This window comes from Chionomys nivalis, chromosome 5 (genome assembly GCF_950005125.1).
Source record: "Chionomys nivalis chromosome 5, mChiNiv1.1, whole genome shotgun sequence".
Lineage (NCBI taxonomy): Eukaryota > Metazoa > Chordata > Mammalia > Rodentia > Cricetidae > Chionomys > Chionomys nivalis.
In genome coordinates this window covers 5,985,294-6,004,211 of record NC_080090.1, presented here as the reverse complement: position 1 = coordinate 6,004,211, position 18,918 = coordinate 5,985,294, and the positions used below count along the sequence as shown (strand labels likewise).

The following is an 18,918-nucleotide window of genomic DNA, read 5'->3' as shown; positions in this document are numbered from 1 at the left end:
GCCTGAATTCCCAGTCTCAAGGACATGGGGAGAGATAAGAAAAGGCACCTACGAGGCGAAAACTGCAGACCCCCTAAAGATGAGGAACTTGGGTTTGTTTTCAGCAGCCCTTGGGCTCCAGTATAATTGTCACAGACTCATGAGACATATTTATATCTGCTTCAAGATCGGCACAGAAACTTCTTTAATAAGTTAGTGTTACCAATAGCCCATACCTGACTCATTCAAGGCCCCATTGATGATCAACTATGCGAACAGATCTCTGGGGAATTCCTTGCATTTAGAACCCTGCCCTGAATATGTAGCATTTGGGAGGGGGATTCCTTACAGGTAATCTCTACCTTCCAGATTTTTAAAATTTCACAGGGGAAAGCAAAATAAACAAACACAAGACAGAAACACTCAGCATATTCAAAGAGAAATATCAAGTGTGAATGATTACATTGTAATAAGTCCTTGTGAGCATACAAAGGGCAAAATGAAGTAGCGCTTCTAGATTGGAGGGAATGCTGTGGGATGGGGAAGGTCAATCCACCGGAAAATTTTGGAAGGTTATAGAAACATACCCAAAATCCAATGGCCTGTTGTCCCAGTGTTGGTGCTCAATGAATGTTTGAGGTGAGATCAGAGAGGCAGGACAACCAGCTTGGATCTTAGGGTAACCTCACTTTCATATTCAAAAGCAACAATAGCTGAATTCTAAGCAATGATCTTGAAATTACTGTGTACAACCACAAATGCTGTCTTCCACAAGGCTCCAAAATAAAAAAATTGATGCTTTCTTCTTCTTTCATAGCAAGGATCACTTTCCACCCACCTGCTGATTATGTTACCCCCCCTCCAGAATTTAAGGGCTGGACCAGGTGTGGGTAACTTGTGGGTCTATTTTTACCTTTCAGATTGCCTTATCATAACTTGGTCATATGCGCGAAAACTCAAGCTTTGAAAGTAAGAAATAACTCAGTCCATGAGGCTGAATAGGAGTGGAGTGTTTGGAGCCAAACTTTCAAGGAAAAAAAACACATGGGCAGAGGCTTGCTATTTAGGAGCGATTTTCTTGGCATATCTGATTAAAGTGTATGCAAGCCCGGCAGCTCTCTCCAGCCATCAACTGTCACAAACTTGTTCCAGTTCATAACCATCTAGGGCTTTCCACTGGTCCATCAGCCTTCAAAAGACAGGGTTAACTGCCTGCTTTCAGACGTGGTTGAAAATGGTTTGTTAATCGTTCCTAATCTGCTTCTCTGGAACTAAACACACATGTTGATTTTTGTTTCGTTCCTGGTTAAATTGTTAATGATATTAAATTGGCCATTGGAAATGAAATTCCGTAGACATCTCCCACATGGCTCCCTGGGACTATCTCACACTGTGGTCTTTCTCGAGCGCACGATGGTTTAATCTTTCTCAACCGTTGCCCTAATATTTTACAGATACCATCCCGCCCACTTTCTACAGACCCTACTTCAGAATTGTACGCTTTGACGTCTCGACAATGGAGAAGAATGCTTCGAATCTGGTGAAGGCAGAATTCAGGGTCTTTCGTTTGCAGAACCCCAAAGCCCGAGTGCCTGAACAACGGATCGAACTGTATCAGGTAACCTTTGTTTGGGTTGCATGGTGGCTGAAATACTGTCTACTGCCGGGATTGTCTTCTGCACACCTGTGACATGAGTCCCACTCTGTCATTAGTCTCACTGAAACAGCTGGTCCTTCATTGCTCGTCCAGGAAGAGACATAGAAGGGAGCGCCAACACTACATATCCTCCCTCAATGGTGTAAGGACTAGATTACCCATCTCGGGAGACTTTAGTCCACAGGGCTGCTAACGAGGGCTCTCCTCCGTCTCCTTTGCATCTCTTTCATCTTTCTCTTGTCTTCTTCCCTTGTGCCTCTGCCATTCTTTCCCATATCCTATTCGCTGTAAGTCTTGTCTCTCGCCTCACTGCTTGCTTTCCCTCTGACAAGCTGACCCCCAGTGTACTGCCATCTAGCCCACATGTGTGTGTGCTGTTCTGCATTCTGCCAGCCTCCCCAACGTCTGCCCTCTCATCTTGTCAGGGAGCTGCTGGGGCAGCTGATTGAAACACAGACGAGGGACGGGGTCCCTGAAATTTCAGACACCTACTCTGAATCTGGTGGCTCAAGTGAAGTGTGTGGGGCTGAGGCTCGAGTGACCTAGGAGCTATGAGACTTGCAGATGCTCCTTCCTGACCTGGCCCATTTTAAGGAGGTCCCCAGGTTATCTGTATGCACTATGAAGCTGTTCATTCGAGCCTGGCATCTGGTGGGTAAGGCAGATGTGCAAATTCACAGTTAAATGACATCATGCCAGGTGAAGAGCATGTGCAGGTGTAAAGGGCAGAGGCCGGGAACTCCCCGCAAGGAACTGGTGCTCACACAGGCTTCCAAAACCATCTTAGAGTGTATTAAAACAAGGTGAGGGGTCGTCCAGAGCATTGTAGGGATGGGCACTTCAATTCAGTTTGTATTATTGATTTCGTCAGGAATCAGGTTCGGTGCCTTGTGTATGTTGGGCAAGTACTCTCCCACTAAGCTAAACTGTCAGATGCTTGGTGGGCTTATTGCATGTACCCAGGATAGGTGTTTCGGTAAGGAAAAACCAGGAGAAGGTGACCTCCAGGCACAGTAGAGACCTAACAGAGAGGCGGAAGGAGTTTAAGAACAGATCCCTGCTTAGGGTTTAGCAGTGTGGTTCACCGGTGAGTTTACTTGAAGAAAGAAAGCAATTGATATCTAGATGCAAAGCTCTCATCTTCCTGGGTTTTAATTATTTGGAAAATTGGATAATCAAGATGAGGATTCTTCCTCATATTCATTATGAAAGTGAGAAACTACTGTACTTGGACGTGCTGCTGTCTGTGAGTTCATGAGGGTGTATAAACAGCTCTCGAGGGCTCAGGAACTAGCTGTGGAGTGGGCAGGCAGGGCGTTTTCTTATTTGCTAGGCTGGACCCTTTTGTTAGAATGGGTGTTTGAGTCTTCACATGGGTTCTGAGAGCTCACTCTGCGCAGCTCATGCCTCGTAGACAGTACTGAGCCAGCCCAGCGTCGGAAGGGGTCATGTCTGTGTCTGTGTCCCACCTGTACTGTGGCCACTTCAGCAGAGGCGAGTCGTGTGACTCCTCTGGACTGTGACCCTTGCCTTGTCTAGTATTGTTTCTACTTCCTTTCTCCACCTTAGAGAGAAAGATACTAATTTGAATTTCAGATTTGTAGTTGGTTGTTTCTTTTACTCTTTACCCAAATCCCAAATAAATCACATGGAGGCTTATTCTTATGAATGCCTGGCTTTAGCTTGGCTTGATTCTAATTAATTTAAGTTAATTGATAACTTAAATTATCCCATCTATCTTTTCCCTCTGGCCTTTTATCTTTCTTTTTTTCTGTATACCTTTCTTTACCTCTTTCTGTCTAGCTTGCTGTGTAACTGGGTGGCTGGCCCCTGGAGTCTTCCTCTCCTCCTCTTTCTTTTGCTCCTAGATCTCCTCCTAGATTTCTCCTTCTGTTTATTCTCTCAGCCTGTCAGCCCCATCTAGCCTTTTTCCTGCCTAGCTATTGGCCTCCCAGCTCTTTATTAAACCAATCAGGTGTTTTAGACAGGCAAAGGCACACAGCTTCACAGAGTTAAACAAATGCAACATGAAAGAATGAAACACATCTTTGCATCGTTAAACAAATATTCTACAGCATAAACAAATGTAACACATCTTTAACTAATATTCCACAACAGAGATTAAGTGACAAGTCAGAGTACAAGGGCAGAAGCAGCTGGCATGAGACAAGAATCTGGTTCTGACTCTCAAGACTCCTGGTCTTTTCTATTCTGCTCAAGGCAAATCCTAAAGATTTGTTCTTTCCCTTGTGTCCTGGATGGGTTATTTGGTTTGTTTGCTTTGATTTTGTCAACTTGACACAAGTTGGAATTATCTGAGAAGAGAGGACACAACTGAGAAAATGCCTCTGGAAGATTGGCCTGTGGGAAGCCCGTGGGGTGTTTTCTTACTTAGTGATGGGTGTGGGTGGTACCACCTCCTGATCATGTAGTCCTGGATGGTATAAGGAAGCAGACTGAGCAAGTCATGGAAAGCAAGCCAGTAAGTAATGTTCCCCTCTGGCCTCCACTTCAGTTCCTGTCTCCAGGTTCTTGAGTTCCTGCCTAGGTTCCCCTCAATTGAGTGTGACCTGGAAGTGTAAGATGAAATAAACTCTTTCCTCCTCCAAGTTCTTTTTGGTCATGGTCTTTATCACAGTGAAAGAAATCAAGCTAATACAACTGGAGAGCCAGAAGAGGAAAAAAAAAAACAAAACAAGGAAAACTGGTCTAGAAAGTAGAGTGAGCGTTAGGAGATCAGCAAATACTGGTGTCTGTGAAAAGCAGCCAGGTCGCTAAAGGCATCAGATGCATTTCAATGTGACTCAAAGAAACAAATACATTTATACTCTTAGCATCTCTTTTCTTCCTTATTTTTTTTTTTCAATTATATCACTCTGATGTTCTGCTGTGCTGAGGATGGAATCCTGGACCATTCTCTTTGATACTGTTCAGCCACTTGACGTTGCACTCTTTAATGTCTTGTTGCCTGCAGTAGAAGCTGCTGAGCTATTTATTCTTTGGTCCCCAGGCCTCATGCTTTGAAGAACGGCTTCTGCCAATGGGCTTGCTGAGAACTTCTTTTTCTCTCAGGGGTCATCCCATCTCTATGAAGGGACATGTCCCATGAAGCTGGTCATGTGGAAGACCTTAGCAAGTTCTTGATGGGTGTGTCCCTTCTCAGAGATTCCCACACCATCGGCTGCTCATGACATGAAGAACAATGCAAATACATCATGTCTCTTGAATAGAAAGGAACAGCTCAAGAAGGGAGTTGAAGCTTCCTGTTGGGAGGACTGTGAGTGGGGTGTACAGTTACCTTAGAGTCACTGCACATGGGAATCCCAGAGAAGACATTTCTAGCAGAGAAGTAAGGAACAGAAGCAACCCTTAACCTGTCAGGAACTCAACTCTTGCCTTCCAAAACTGCCAAGGTCCAGAAAACAAAGAGACCCAGAACCCCAATAAGAAGATAAACCCCTCCATGACTAGCCAGATCATCAGAAGGAGGCCTTGGCCATTATTCATTTGGATTCTGAGTAGCTAGTTAAGAACATACATGAGAAACGCGGAATTAGACAAGGAGGAGCATGGGTGAAGTCCCAGCAACTATGATGGCCATTTGGATTTTTACCAGTGTAACAGGGATGCTGACCAGAAAGCCCAGCCAGCCAGGGAATCAAGGCCTGCAGAGGACCATTTATTCAAAACCTACCCTGTATGAAGCCCACCCGTGTTTTTTCCCTTTGACTCTCTGGCTGCCCTCTGACTTCTGCTTCTGGACCCTTTATGGGAAGCCCTGTTTTTTGTTTTTTCATCCACTTTAGTTGTCACTGGGGTGGAGAGGGCGGTGGTATCTTTGCAGCCTTTGGTCATATAATTTCTAGCCTAGCACAGCCCCTGATGTTTATGACAATGGCCTTGAGCTGCAGCAATGAGACTAACTTACAAAAACAGAATTGAACACATATAATAGGTTTATGACTTTTATATCCAAACTCATTGAAATATCATTTTTAAAAAAAACAAAATTGTTGTGCTTAAATGGGGAAATCTTAAACTATTTGTAAAATTCAGTTATTCAGGGAGCAAGCCCTAAAGTTTCTGGATGCCCTTTGACCTCTGGGTCTTCTGATATTTTGCTCCCTAGAGAATTTTGTAGCAGCTCCGAGTCAGCTGAGATTGATTTCTGGAAGATGCATTACAATATATCGGGATTCCTCAGGGCGCTGTGTGAGTGTCTGTGTATGTGTCCACACGCTCATACACCCACTAATGTATACCTGCGTGTAAATTTGCATGTAGATCCAGTCATTTCCCTAGTGTGTAGTCCCTTGAGACCTCTGTAGAAGGAGTACCCATGATTCCCTTCTTGGAGACTCTGCTTCTTCCTGGGAAAGAAAAGGGCAATTGCTTCTGGACCCAGGTGGTTTCCCAGAGCTCTCCCGCTGGCTGAAATGTGAGAGCCTAGAGCTTGGAACCAGGCACTTCCCAGTCTCACTTGGGAAGCAGCTTGTTTTACATTAGCTCATTAGCTGCAGACTAGTGGAGCAGGAGCCAGACCACAGGGTGATGTGCTGTGCTCCTATCAAATAGAGTGCAGAGGAGAAACCGCCAAAATGCCACCTCCTCACATGGAGCTGGTGTGAGGTGGCCAGTGGTGCTGCCAGGTAGCCTAATGACAGACCTGTGTGAGCCAGCAGGTGGTGGATGTGTTGAGATAAAATAAACACAGTGGGTTTAAGAGGAGTGGAGATTCTTGATCATGGACATCCAAGGCCCTGGCACCATTTATGTTTCTGGGGAACAAAGACACACAGTTTTGCTGTCTCTACGGACGTACCATGAGAGTGCCCTTCCCCAGTGTACTCCATCAGAACCTAGACAAGAGGAAAACCAAAGCTGCCCCCTCTCTTTCTCTGGCCTCCTTCCTTCTCTGTTCAATATAGTTCCTAAAGGGATCCAGCTCTCCGCAGCTTGGACTCTCATTGCTGAAGGAAAGCAGTGGTAAAGCCATGAAACAGTGGCGCAACCATAAATCATTTATATCCATTGAATTTTCGCTTCAAACTGTAGACGGTATTAAACTTTTATATTTGAGGATGAAATGGAGAATTGATGTTTATGGATCAAAATAATTGAACCATTTTAGTAGTGAGAAGAAGTCATCCCTATCTAAGCAGATGGTCTACATATCTATGCAAGATTCTGAAATGTGCAACTCTGAGGCTTTAGGTTGAAAGCTAGGTCAGACATTGGATGGCCTAGACCTGCATTTGGAGAGACCTGGGTTCTTCAGATGTGAAAGAGGGGGCTCCTGGCTACTGTAGGGAGACAGTGCTAATGGAGTTCTTGAAAACTGCCTCTTTCTTTCCTTCTCATCCTGTGTGTGTGTATGTGTAAGACAGGCAGACAGAGAGAGGTGTGTGTTTGTAAGAGAGAGAGAGAAAGGGAGAGAGAGCTCTCGGCTTTCATTTCTCATATTGCCCAAGGGGATATAAAATAAAAAAGAGGTCAGCCAGAAAACCTGACTGTCTGGTAAATTAGACTTGCAAAATATGCTACTGAAAAAAAAAGTTATACTGTGCTCCTGTTGTATGAAATTTTACAGCACACAATCCCCTTAAGACTGACCTCACCTCTGGCGCCACGTTGGAGACATACACAGCATAGTAACCATTTCAACCCCCCTCCAAAACAAATAAACAAACAAAACAGCCATGATGTATAAAAAAATACTCTCCACACAAGGCCATCAGTATCTCAGGGTTTCCAGAGTGATCAAATGGCATGCCTGCCTCCTAAAAACATTGAATTGTTGTCATTTCCATTAAGTCACGATGCTACTCGGCGTCAGCTAGCCTCATAAGTAGATGGGGCTCAGAGAGTCACACAGATGCCAATCCTTCTTGACCGGGTTAAAAAAAAATCCCTGATCATGCAAAAGTAACTATTTCTATTAATAGTGCTATTATTCCTTTATCATAATATAGCCCAGGGACAAGAGAACAGTATTGATAATTATTGTTAACACATACAGTATTCACCATGTTGCATAAGTGCTCTCTCTCTCCTAGTGTGTATGTGTGTGTGTGTGTGTGTGTGCATGCGTGTGTCTAAAAAGAGTCATTCACTCTTTATAAAAACCCTAGAAAAGGTAGGTAATGTCATCTCCTGTATAAACAGGGACAGTGGAGCCTGGTGAACTTCAGTGACTTTGTTGGCCACTGGGCTAGAGGAGCCATGCCTGGATTCCCACACAGGAGCCAGATTCTCAGCCTTTTCACCTTATCAGCAGAAAGCATATGGCTGTGGCATTGGGACCCCGTGTGCTGAAGGCCGAGCTTTGATCTTTGGGGATCCCCAGACAGTCCTGCAGCTAGAACTATTATAAGTTGGTACAATACAAATACAACCACCTTTCTTGTCAGAAATGGGCCAGGGCTCATGCGTGGAAGCCTTGCTGAGGCTCCCTCTCCCTAGCAATTACCACTGTAGAATCCCCAGCATTCTCTTGAACATTTGCAGAACAATGTCTTTACTTTACAGTCGGTTCCCATGTGTGATAACAAAAGCTTGAGCCTGTGGTCCCTATTGCACACAGTCTGGTTCCGGGTTGCTCCCCCTTGAGTTTGCCTCAAGGCTTCCCTAACAAACATTTCCCACACTGTCTGCTCACGAGCCAGAGAGAAGAGCTTCGCAACCAGTCAGGCCTGGCTTTGCTACTGCTTCCTGACTTTCTCCATATTAACTTTTGGGTTCAACACCTCTTCTCCCTGAGCCTCTACCTTGGGAACTAGAGGGAAAGGTTTTCTTGAAAGAGTCTCAGAGGTAATGTGCCTTCCAGGTGTGGCAAATCTGAGGCAGAGGTGGGCCATTATCTGGTTTTACTGGCCCCCTGGGGCCATATTTCTTCTCCAACTAACATGCAATTAGAAAATCACTGTGATGCTGTCTGGTTGGACTTGGTCTGACCTGTTTCCTGTCATGAGTAGAGCAGGGTAAGGTAACGGGGTTGGCCATCAAATGTTATTTTATTTGCATCATCAGACACAGAGATTTTCTATTTCGGATTGATCTTTAATCTTTTAATCTGTGTGTATGAGTGTGTGCCTACATGTGTGTATACCATCACATATGCCTGGTGCCCGTGGAAGCCTGATGAGGAATCAGAGTTTCCGAACTGGAGTTAAAGACGTTTGTAAACCTCCCATTGTGGATGCTGTGAACAGTGCATGGTCCCCTGGAAGAGATCCTAGCCGCTGAGCTATCTCTCCAGCCCCCTTCTGAACTGATTTTCAGTAAAGTTCTCTTTACCTTGCTGCAAATGTTTAGTATCTCGACTTTTCTATAACCTCCTCGAGCCCAAAGTCTCTTCTAAGGGAGAACACGTGCTTCCGCTGTGACCCTGGCATTTAGAGAAAGTTCAAAGTAGTCTTGCTGATGGAACATCTGGTCTAGAAGAAGGCTCAGATCACAGCTTTGGAGGCCGCCTCCTCAAGGGCGAATCTGGATGGTTGAAAGGTGCTACTGACTTCTCTTTCCTTGACAACTGCCACAGTTCTCATGGAGAGTTTAGACAATGAGACAGACGGTGATGGTCCCAGTTTTCAATTAGATACGAAGTTGGGCCCCTCCAGCCTCCTTCTGTGGCTGTGCTTGTCTGAATCGTGCTGCTTTCTGCCTTGACTGCTCTGAACTTCCCATCTTCTGGTCCCTAGACTTTCTTACCCACTCTCCACTCACTCGCTGGCAAGGCTTGCATCTACTCTTCTCTCTACCCACAATGCACTTCTAGAACTATCTATGTGCCCAGCTTTTTTTGGTACCTTAGGTCTTTGCACGTCTATGACTTGCTGGGACCTACCCTGTCTGTCCCCTCAGGGTCAACTTTCCATCAGAGCCACCTCTCAACTGTGCTTTCCTCTTTGATGCTCTAAATCACCAAATGAACTCGATCGTGTGGTCCCTCCATCTTCAGGTGTTTTTTTCCTGGCCCCACTATGCTTGCCTGCATGAATACTTCATAGGTGCTTTTGAATGAAGGCAAGAAAAGTTTCATAACAAGATCATTGTTAAAATAAATGTGTGACATCATAAAGGGCTCTTTAAGAACCATTACTCACTTCTTTAGCTTTGGAAAATGTCCTGCAATGGTTTTAAAGATCTCTCTCCAAATATTTATGGAGAAAGAAATGGACTTACCTACCCATTTTCTGTTATTTCTTTAGCAACTGGCAAAGTAGATAATAACAATGTATGCTTAAAAAAATAAGATTCTATAACAAGTTAATGGAATTGATACTCTTGGGTTTAGGAATGGTTTGTCCCTTAATGGCCCATGCACTTAAGACATGATCTCCAGTGGAAGGGTGTTGACAAGTGGGGCACTGAAGAAATGAGGCAGAGTGGGAAATGAGTGCCTTGAAGGAAGATCCTTGACAGTGGTTAATTTCCATGGTGTAGTGGGGATTAGGTCTAGTAAGATTGAATTACTCTTTACCCAAAAGTGACTTGTTATGTGTCAGGTCCAATGGGTACCCCAACTTCCCCCCAAAGGGCAGGTCTACTGACTTGGCCCAAAATTGAGTTTAAGCTCAATTCAAGCTGGACTACAGAAGGATTTCTGGTGGTTAGATGAAAACCAGCGTTCCTTCAGGAATGTGAGAAAGGGAGTCATTTCCCATGGGGCTCTCCATTGACACATACCTCTGGCACCTACTGGCATATCAAAGCCCATGCTGGCCTCCAGGCCTCCTCAGTCCCTACTCATCCTTACTTGTTATACTTTGCAAAGCACCCACACTAACTTCATGGTCCTTCCACCTCCCGCTCTACTATGATATCCCCAGGCTGTTCCCGACTGCCCCCTCTTTTATTTATAAGGGCAACCCCCCCCCACTCTTCTACCTTTCCCTACTATTTTCTTTCCAGATATTTTCTCTCTTGCTATTCCTTGCTATTCTCCCCACTTCCCTTGCTCCAGCCATACCCAGTCTGTTTCTCTTTATCTAGACTCTGAACTCTTCCAGGCCCCTCTGGATTCTCTCTCTCTCTCATCTGCAACACCCCCCAATCATGGAGCAGCCACTTCTGGGGTGGCTTTCGTACACTGTGAAGCAAGACTACCTTATGTTGGCCTTTCTCCGGGCATTCATGCCACGTTGGCACATACTGTCACCATGCTGTGATGTAACTCACATGCCCTCGGCAGAACCCAAACAGATTTGACTGCCTAAGCTTTCACTTTCCGCCCCCCAAACTATGAACCACATAAAGCTCTTTGCTTTACAAAGAACACAGTCTCCGGGATTTGTCATTGCAACAGGAAGCCAGTTAAGAAGCTAACCCCTAAACTCTCTCTATTTTTTTAAAACAAAACACAGTCTGATTCTTGACTTATTTAAGCTTAGGACTAAATAGCCCCAACCACTAATGAAAAACACTCAGCTGAATGTAAATATGTGCATAAATTATAGTCCGGGCCACACATAAGTAAGCACCAGTAAATAGAAAGACGTTGTTAGAAATGTGTTCTCCAAACCTGGTGTGTTAGTCAGTGTCAGATCAGAGAATCAGAAAAGAAAATCAGAAGACAGCCCCAGGGAGTCCATAGGCCTATCTCAGACTCATCCACCTCTCTGGCAAGGTACTGGGCTGTGTAGTACAGCCTTAGGGAGTAAGGAAGTTCAGCTAACCAAAGGACATGTGGCCTTGAACCGTCCAGTGCTGCTCTGCACAATCTGTCTCTCCAGAACTGGTGTGATTTAGTCTGGCAGAATCCCTTCTAAACTGTGTGATGTCTGTGATGGCCTCACATGTACCCCTGAGCAGCAGCATTGATGATTTCAAGTGACAGAGGTCTCTTTCACCCCTTAGACCTGGAGAAGTGAATTTATTCCTTTATGCCTATGTGTGTGCAGTCACAGCACAAAGGCCCATCTTTAGAATGAACGAAAGGAGGAGAAACAATGAGAATTGTAAGGTGTTTCCATCACAGAGGAGGAGTGGTGGGGGGGGGGATCTGAACACAAATCTGGTGACATTAGTGTAAAAATAGATTCTCTGTGTTCTTCTTGATCTCAGGTACACTTGATTCTACAGACCATAGATGTCTGTCAAGGGCTGAGCTACTATAAAGAGAAAGCACTCCTATGGCCAGGTTACTTGCGCTCCAAAGAGAGTCTGTCTTCTCTCTCTTCTTTCTTGCAGAGCTGATGCCTGTGGCAGGCTGACTGCTGACTCCAGAGATGTCCTTGCCAGGCATCCATTACTTAGGACTTCTTGGAAGTGTACAATTACAAAGGAGCCGTACAATTACAGGACATGGTGTTAGCAGTAGTAGTATGTACCAGGTCTGCTAAGCCACCCCAGAAGGTTAATAATGCCAATGTTGCTTTGTCAGTCACCCCTAAAGTGGCCCAGTGTGGCCAGGAAGAGAACTGCTTTTCTTCTGACGAAGAAAAACTCGTTTTGCCTAGTTCTGCTTCTCTAGAAAGTTCCACTTTCCATCACTTGGCAATTCTGTTTTCTGCTTTCCCCCTGATCGTGTTCTCCCAGTAATGGGTAACAGCAGAAAGGGCCTCATCCAGTATCCTATCACAGACCCTAGCGATTCTGTTTCTGGGATATTTGTCACCTCTGTGGTTGGTCTGAAACTGTATGTAAAACCCTAGGGAGTTTTCATCTGCCACTTTCAAAGACTGATTGTTCAGGGACTTACTTATCACTTGACCAAGTGTTTCTAGGGTTGTTGGTGATGGGAATCTACACAGGACAGGGCTGCGTAAGGCGCCAGGGGAAGGCTGTGTAGGACAATAAAAAGGTCTCAGAAAGCACAGTCTTTCTCTGGAGGATTGTACAGTGTGGTCACACCTTTCAGAGTTCCCTCCACAGCATGGTGTGTGATCTCACTGTTGCTGTGAGTTTGTTCCCACCTGCCCCGGACATACTGAAGCACTAATTCCTAAACTATGATCTGGTTTTCAAGTTGTTCACTGCGGGGATGATTAGGTAAGATGGGACCGCATGGAAGAGGTCAGGTCTCCAATAGTCGTCTGACTAGTGTTCGTAACAAGATGGTCACATAAAATCACCGAGGCACCAGAAGAATTACAGCTCATGACATTTTAGCTAATATGTAAGTTTTTGAAACTTATTATGAGGTTTTGAAACCTCACAGTTCTAGAGAGTGAGAGCTTGGTGGTGCCTAACTCCGAAAGTCCCTGAAGCCATCCCAGCACTGAGGACCCTCAAGGGCACTGTGTATGGAGAACCTCCAGGGCTACAGAGTGGGGGAGGAAGGGGTCCTTTCACCCAGGCGAGCGAGACTAAAAGGGCCTTACGGCTCTCTCAGTTGTTGAGATCCCACTCTCTTTGCTGTAGACAATGCGCCATAAAGTGTGATTTCAGAGACACCCAGCCAGGAAGGAAGGAAGTATATCTAGCAACAAATTCTGGTTTGGGTGTCATGATGGTTAGCGTTGATACCAACATGATGAAGACATTGGGTAAGCAGTAAATAGAAGATACAATGCCAAAAGGAAGATGTGTTGATATATACTCATATATGAGTGTGTGGTGTGTGTGTGTGTGTGTGTACAGACAGACAGACAGATTGATTGATTGATTGATTGAGTGAGTGAGTGAGTGGCACACAGCATTCAGAGAGAATCCAGTGAGCTAAAAACCTGGATAGAATAATCAAGTTCAAAGCTGAAAGGAAGACATCTGTATTTGTGATCAAAATATAAATTCCATAAGAGTAGACTACAAGCCGGGCGGTGGCAGCGCACGCCTTTAATCCCAGCACTCGGGAGGCAGAGGCAGGCGGATCTCTGTGAGTTCGAGGCCAGCCTGGTCTACAAGAGCTAGTTCCAGGACAGGAACCAAAAAAGCTACAGAGAAACCCTGTCTTGAAAAAAAAAAAAAAAAAAAAAAAAAAAAAAAAAAAAACAGTAGACTACAGCAGGGAGGTCCAGAGTGTTCCCTGCTCCCATGCTCCTGGGTCATGCGGGAATGTGATGCAAATACAGGCTCTTAGGTTCTCATCCTATGAAACTGCAAATGCTGAGGCTGGGGCTAAAGAGAAAGACAGACAAACAGACAGAGATAAAGACAGAGATAGAAATTACTGACTCAATGGACGATGAATGTGGCTACTGCCCAAGTAAAGTCATTTTCATTAAAAGTGTGCCCCAGTCAAGGAATGTAGATGCCCCCCAGACCATGTTCACCATGCTCTGTCCTTCCCATGCTCTAGATCACATATGGACTTGATTGAAGAACTAATCATCAGAGAGACATGAAAAAGACAGCTTTGCCTGGTATCACAGAGCTAAACTACAGCTACCCAAGAGGGGAGGTAGAGGGAGGAGGCTTGCAAGTTCAAAGTCAGCCTGGCCTCCAAAAGGAACTCAATGCCAGCACAAGCAACCTAGTGAGACCCGGTGCTAAAGTTAAAGATAAGAAGAGGGACCGACAGCTCAGTGATGAGCACTTATCTAACAAGGACAAGGCTGGGTCAGTACCCAGGACTAGGGGTGGGGGTGGGGCATTAACAGGGAAGCATCTTGAACTTGACCTGGAGGAAGCTGTTGAAGGAAACTGCTTCTTGTGACTGGGGTTATCCTGTCTTGGGAGAAGAGAGAGAACGTCACATTTTACTAGAGCAAACAAATTGCAATATCAGAAAACCGACTTCCCTATGCATCCAGGCTCCTCCTCCCAGGCTTTGCCAATGCGCAGAGTCCTTCAGGCTTTCCCCGTTTAGCTAGAGAATGGGAAATTCAGGGCCATGCTGTCTATTGCACAGGGGTTTTGTTGGACTCAAAACAAACTCGGAAACCTTTGTAGAGCTCCCTTGACTGCACAGCCACAAGACAGAGGGACTATGATTTCCTGAGCCTGCTTGGTGGAAATGTTCAGATGAGGCAGAATCTGGAGCATTTGAAATGTCTAGAGGTGGCAGGTGGCCTTTCTTGTAAAGTCACAAAGAAAGGAGAGATGGGAGTGAGCTGGCCGGGCTGGAGCAGCCGGTCTCTGAAGTGCCTCTCCAGTCTTGAGCTTTAGGATTCAGAAGGGCATAGACTGGTGTCAAGCACATCCAAGAGGTTCGTGGTCACAGCCAACAGAGTACACACTTAAATCGGTATTCGTTAATAATATTGGAGACCCTAATCATATTTAAACACTCTTAGACATTAATGACACTTGGAACACTGGAAACATTATGACTGTCACAGCAAGATGGGTTGGCAGCCGTTAGGCCAGAGCAGGTTTTCTCTATAGCCCTGTTGTAAAGCCTGCTTTCCCTTAGAAGACTGCTTGAATCGACCCCTCAGTTCTCAGGCAGGGTCATTAATGTCCGGATGTGGATGGTAATGTCCAATTCCCACAACCTTCTTGCGATGCTGTGGTATGTCATGGAGAGATGTCACCCTTGGCACGGGGCCAAATTCCGAAGTTGATTTACAGTCCTGTTCTTTCACAGTGAAGATTTTTCTCTGCTGCAATCTTCAACTATACTTTTACTTTTTTGTAAGCCCCTAAACTATTCGGTAACAGGGTGACTTTCACCTCTAGTCACTCCCAGCTGGCTGCTCTCCAGGGGTGGAGGGATGAATGAATCCTTTTGTGTAGGGGTTTTGTAACTCAGTGAGGAACTTAAAGCCTTGCCAAAGGTGAGACGTGAGGGTTTTGCACACGTTGTATATAACTCGTCCATAATAGCAGGTAACGAAGGCAGCACTGTGGGTGGCAGCTAAGCCCGAGACAGAGAAGTTTCATCTTCAAGCTCTTGGGAACCCCCCCGATACGGATTCCGTGAGGAACTCTGGTTGGTCAGCTCTTTAAAGGAAAACAAAAATAGGGCCTGTGAGATGGCTCAGTGTGTAAAGATGCTCGCTGTCAAACCTGAAGACTCGGGTTTGATCCCTACAACTCACATGTTGGAAGGAGAGTCAGGTTTGTGAGGGCTGTCCTCTGACCTCTGTGTGTTTACTGTATCACTCACGAGTGAGCACACACACATGTACTCACACACAGACATACACATGCACAGGATTATAAAAACGAGAGAAACTTTATCTTAACTTGAAATGAAGAAATGTGAGCACATGCAACATTAGCATGTTGTGGCTATTTGTTATGAAGTGGAAGGGTGTCATTCTATAGCTATGCTCATTGCTAATATGTGTTATATTCTTCCATAAATCATATCAGCTTTTGTTGTCTTTAATTCTTAATTTTTACTTTCTTTGAAATAGGGACGTTTCAAGAAACTCACTGAAAACCAAAGATCAGGATCCTTGTAGATTTTTAGTATAATTTTCATTTTGTTATTTGTTTTATAGCTGTCTCTCTCACACCTAAAATCAGGAAATAATTATTATGATTCTATATATATATAAATTCACCTTTTGGCTGTCCCGATTTACTGCCATGGGCATCCTGTAAGGTCAGCAACCACTGAGCACTGGCAGCATTTTAACCCCTCCTTTCGTTTTTAGCTGAAGTTATTGTGAGTGTGTTCCTGCGTGAATGCATGAGTGTGCAATAGTGTGCAATGACTTGAGATCAGAGGACAACTTTGGGGAGTTGGTGCTCCACCATGGAGGTCAACCATGGCAGAAAGTGCCTTTGCCCACTGAGCTGTCTCACTCGCCCAGATTTGGTGATGTTATTAATCATCCAAAACCAAAACTGCATCCGTTTATCCATGATGACATTACCCAGCCCCTCCACCCCTGCAACAAGTATCCTACTTTCTTTCTGTTTAAATTTTCCTAGTCTTCCTTTTCATGTGAGTGAGATACTTTTGATTTTGTGTCAGCTTCTTTCTTTAGTCTAATGTCAAGATCACCCATGTGGCAGCAGATGTCAGAATTTCCTCTCTCTCCCTGGCTGCACACAATAGTCCACTGTGTGCATTTATTACATTTCCCTTATCCATGCATCAATTGATGGGCATTTGGTCTTTCTCTGCCCCTTGGCTCTGTGTACAATGTTGCTGTGGACATTGGTGTGATGTGAATGTGGATGGCCCCCTCCCCTCACCGCAGGCTCATAGAGTTGCAAATTTGGTTTCCAGTTGGTAGAATGTTTAGGAAGAATTAGTAGATGTGGTCTTGTTGGACGAGGTGTGTCACAGGAGCTGCGCCTTGAGGTTTGAAAAGTCCATGCCAGGTCCGGTCTCTCGCCCTCTCTACCTCCTGTGCATTAGGATGTAAGCTCTCAGCTATAGCTACTGCAATATGCTACGCACCATGATGGACATGCGCTAACCCTCTGCAACTGTAAGCCAACTCCCAATTAAATGCATTCTTCTATAAGCTGCCCTGGTCATGGTCTCTCTTCACAGCAAAAGAAGAGTAACAAAGACAATTGGTCTCTCCGTTATCTGTTTGCATCTGGGTTCTCAATTCTTTTGGGTAACAGGTGGGAGTGGGTTTTCTGGATCTCTTTTGGGAACTGCCCTACTGTTTTCAAAAACACACTTTTTCCTTACAGCAAGTCATCATTCTGAAGACCCTCTGGAAGGCTTTGATTTTTCATGGATGTACTCGCTCCCTTTTCTTTTGGTCTTGTGCATTATCAGCTTCTAGCCATTTAATTAACTTGCATAATTGCAATACCAAGTCCAGGTGTCCTTAGCCAGCTGGGAAGCATGCACAATGGGCATTTGCTAAGCGTGCAGTTCACCAGGCAAGGCCAGAAGTGGTTAGAAAGCAATGTCCTAGAAGAGCCAGCATGTTGCAGATTTGGGCCAGCTGAGATAGACTCTGAACTGAATGGGCAGCCTTGGTTAACTGTGACATCCACCAAATTACCTCTGCCGTGATACGTTGTAGAAAGAAACACAGCAACAAACGGCTTTGGATCCAGAAGGAAGTAGCAGCTGATCCCATTAGATGCCCTGGTTCATAGACAACTATGGACAGACTCGATAGCAAAGGTTAAAATATAATGGGAAGTTGACTGGTCTAGTCCTTTTTGTATGACGTCTGTGTGTGTGTGTGTACACGCATGCATGCGCATGTGTGTACATATATGTGGAAGCCAGAGATCAATATTGGATGTGTTCTTTTATTGCTTTCTGCCTTTTAATCGATCTCTCAGTGACCCTGGAGCTTATCCATTCGGCTGGGCTGACCGACTGGTGGACTTCTGAAACCCTCCTGTGTCTACTCTGAAACTGTAGTTACAAGATACATGCCACCATGCCCGACTTTTTACATGAGCACTGGGGTTCTGAACTCAGATCCCCATGTTTGCAGGACAGGCTCTTTACTGATGGAACTCCCTCCCTAGCACCCTTTGCAACGGCTCAAAGGGACCAGTGAGCAGGGCAGCAGGCTGACAGCCCAGACATCTTCCCTTGGACTTGACTTAGCATGCTGATAAATGGGAAGAAACAGGAATGGAGGAGCGGCACCTACAGCATTGAAGTGAAGATTCCGTGGCGAGGTGTGGCTAGACACTTTTGTAGACGGTTCTGAGGAGGAATCCTGAATTCTGTGGAGGAATCCTTTTAAAAACCATCATTCGTCCTTGTTAGCCACTCAAATGATTAAAGGTTTGGGAGTCTGCCCCTCTAAACACGGTCTAAAGGAACTCCGTTTATTTAGCTTAGAGAGAGGGAAAACATGCATGGTGAGGGGACTTAGTTACAGTCTTCAGGAGCAGGAGGGCTGTTCACTGAGTGATGAGAAACAGCTGTTTCCTGCCTCTGCTGAGGACGGGAGAAGAGTGGAGTTAAGACTGCAAGTAAGTTTAAGAAGTCGTAGTCCAGAGAGTTCTAGACACAGAAGCAGAAAGAGAAGTGATCATTTCTCTGTCTCAGAATGATGTGGCCTCCTGTCTTTCATGGTGTTGTTGACACGTGGCCTTTTCATGACTCTTAAATCTATATGAGAAGCAATCCAGTAGGCCCTTTCCTGGTTTCAAAAGAGGTGAGTTGTCCATTGACTGAGCCCCCCAGTGCTCTGTGGCTGAGGAAGCCCCAACCCCTAACTCTTCAGTGGCTTCACAACAGAAAAAGCCAGAGTCCTTTGCTAGCCTGTATCCCCCCTTTTGATATCAGAATAATATAGATTTACTCCTATGTAAGGAAAAGAATACCATCAATGGGCTGGTTAGGTGGCTCAGCAAAGATGTCTGCCCCCAAGCCTGCTGACGTGAGTTCAATCCCTGAGACCCACACCGTGGTAGTGAGACATAACTCCTGTAAGCTGTGCCCTGACTACCATACCTACCACAGCACACCACATGCTCACACATGTACAGAAATGTAATAAGAATAA

At 45.1% G+C, this 18,918-nt stretch overlaps 1 protein-coding gene across 2 annotated transcripts in view; it reads left to right on the top strand.

Moving 5' to 3' along the window:
- The window catches only part of Tgfb2 (transforming growth factor beta 2), an 82,719-nt gene that overhangs the window by 52,257 nt on the left and 11,544 nt on the right, over window positions 1-18,918 (top strand). For both annotated transcript variants that reach the window (XM_057770233.1, XM_057770234.1), the window contains one exon: window positions 1,434-1,597. In XM_057770233.1, the coding sequence (XP_057626216.1) occupies window positions 1,434-1,597 (164 nt within the window). The remainder of the gene's footprint in view (window positions 1-1,433; window positions 1,598-18,918) is intronic.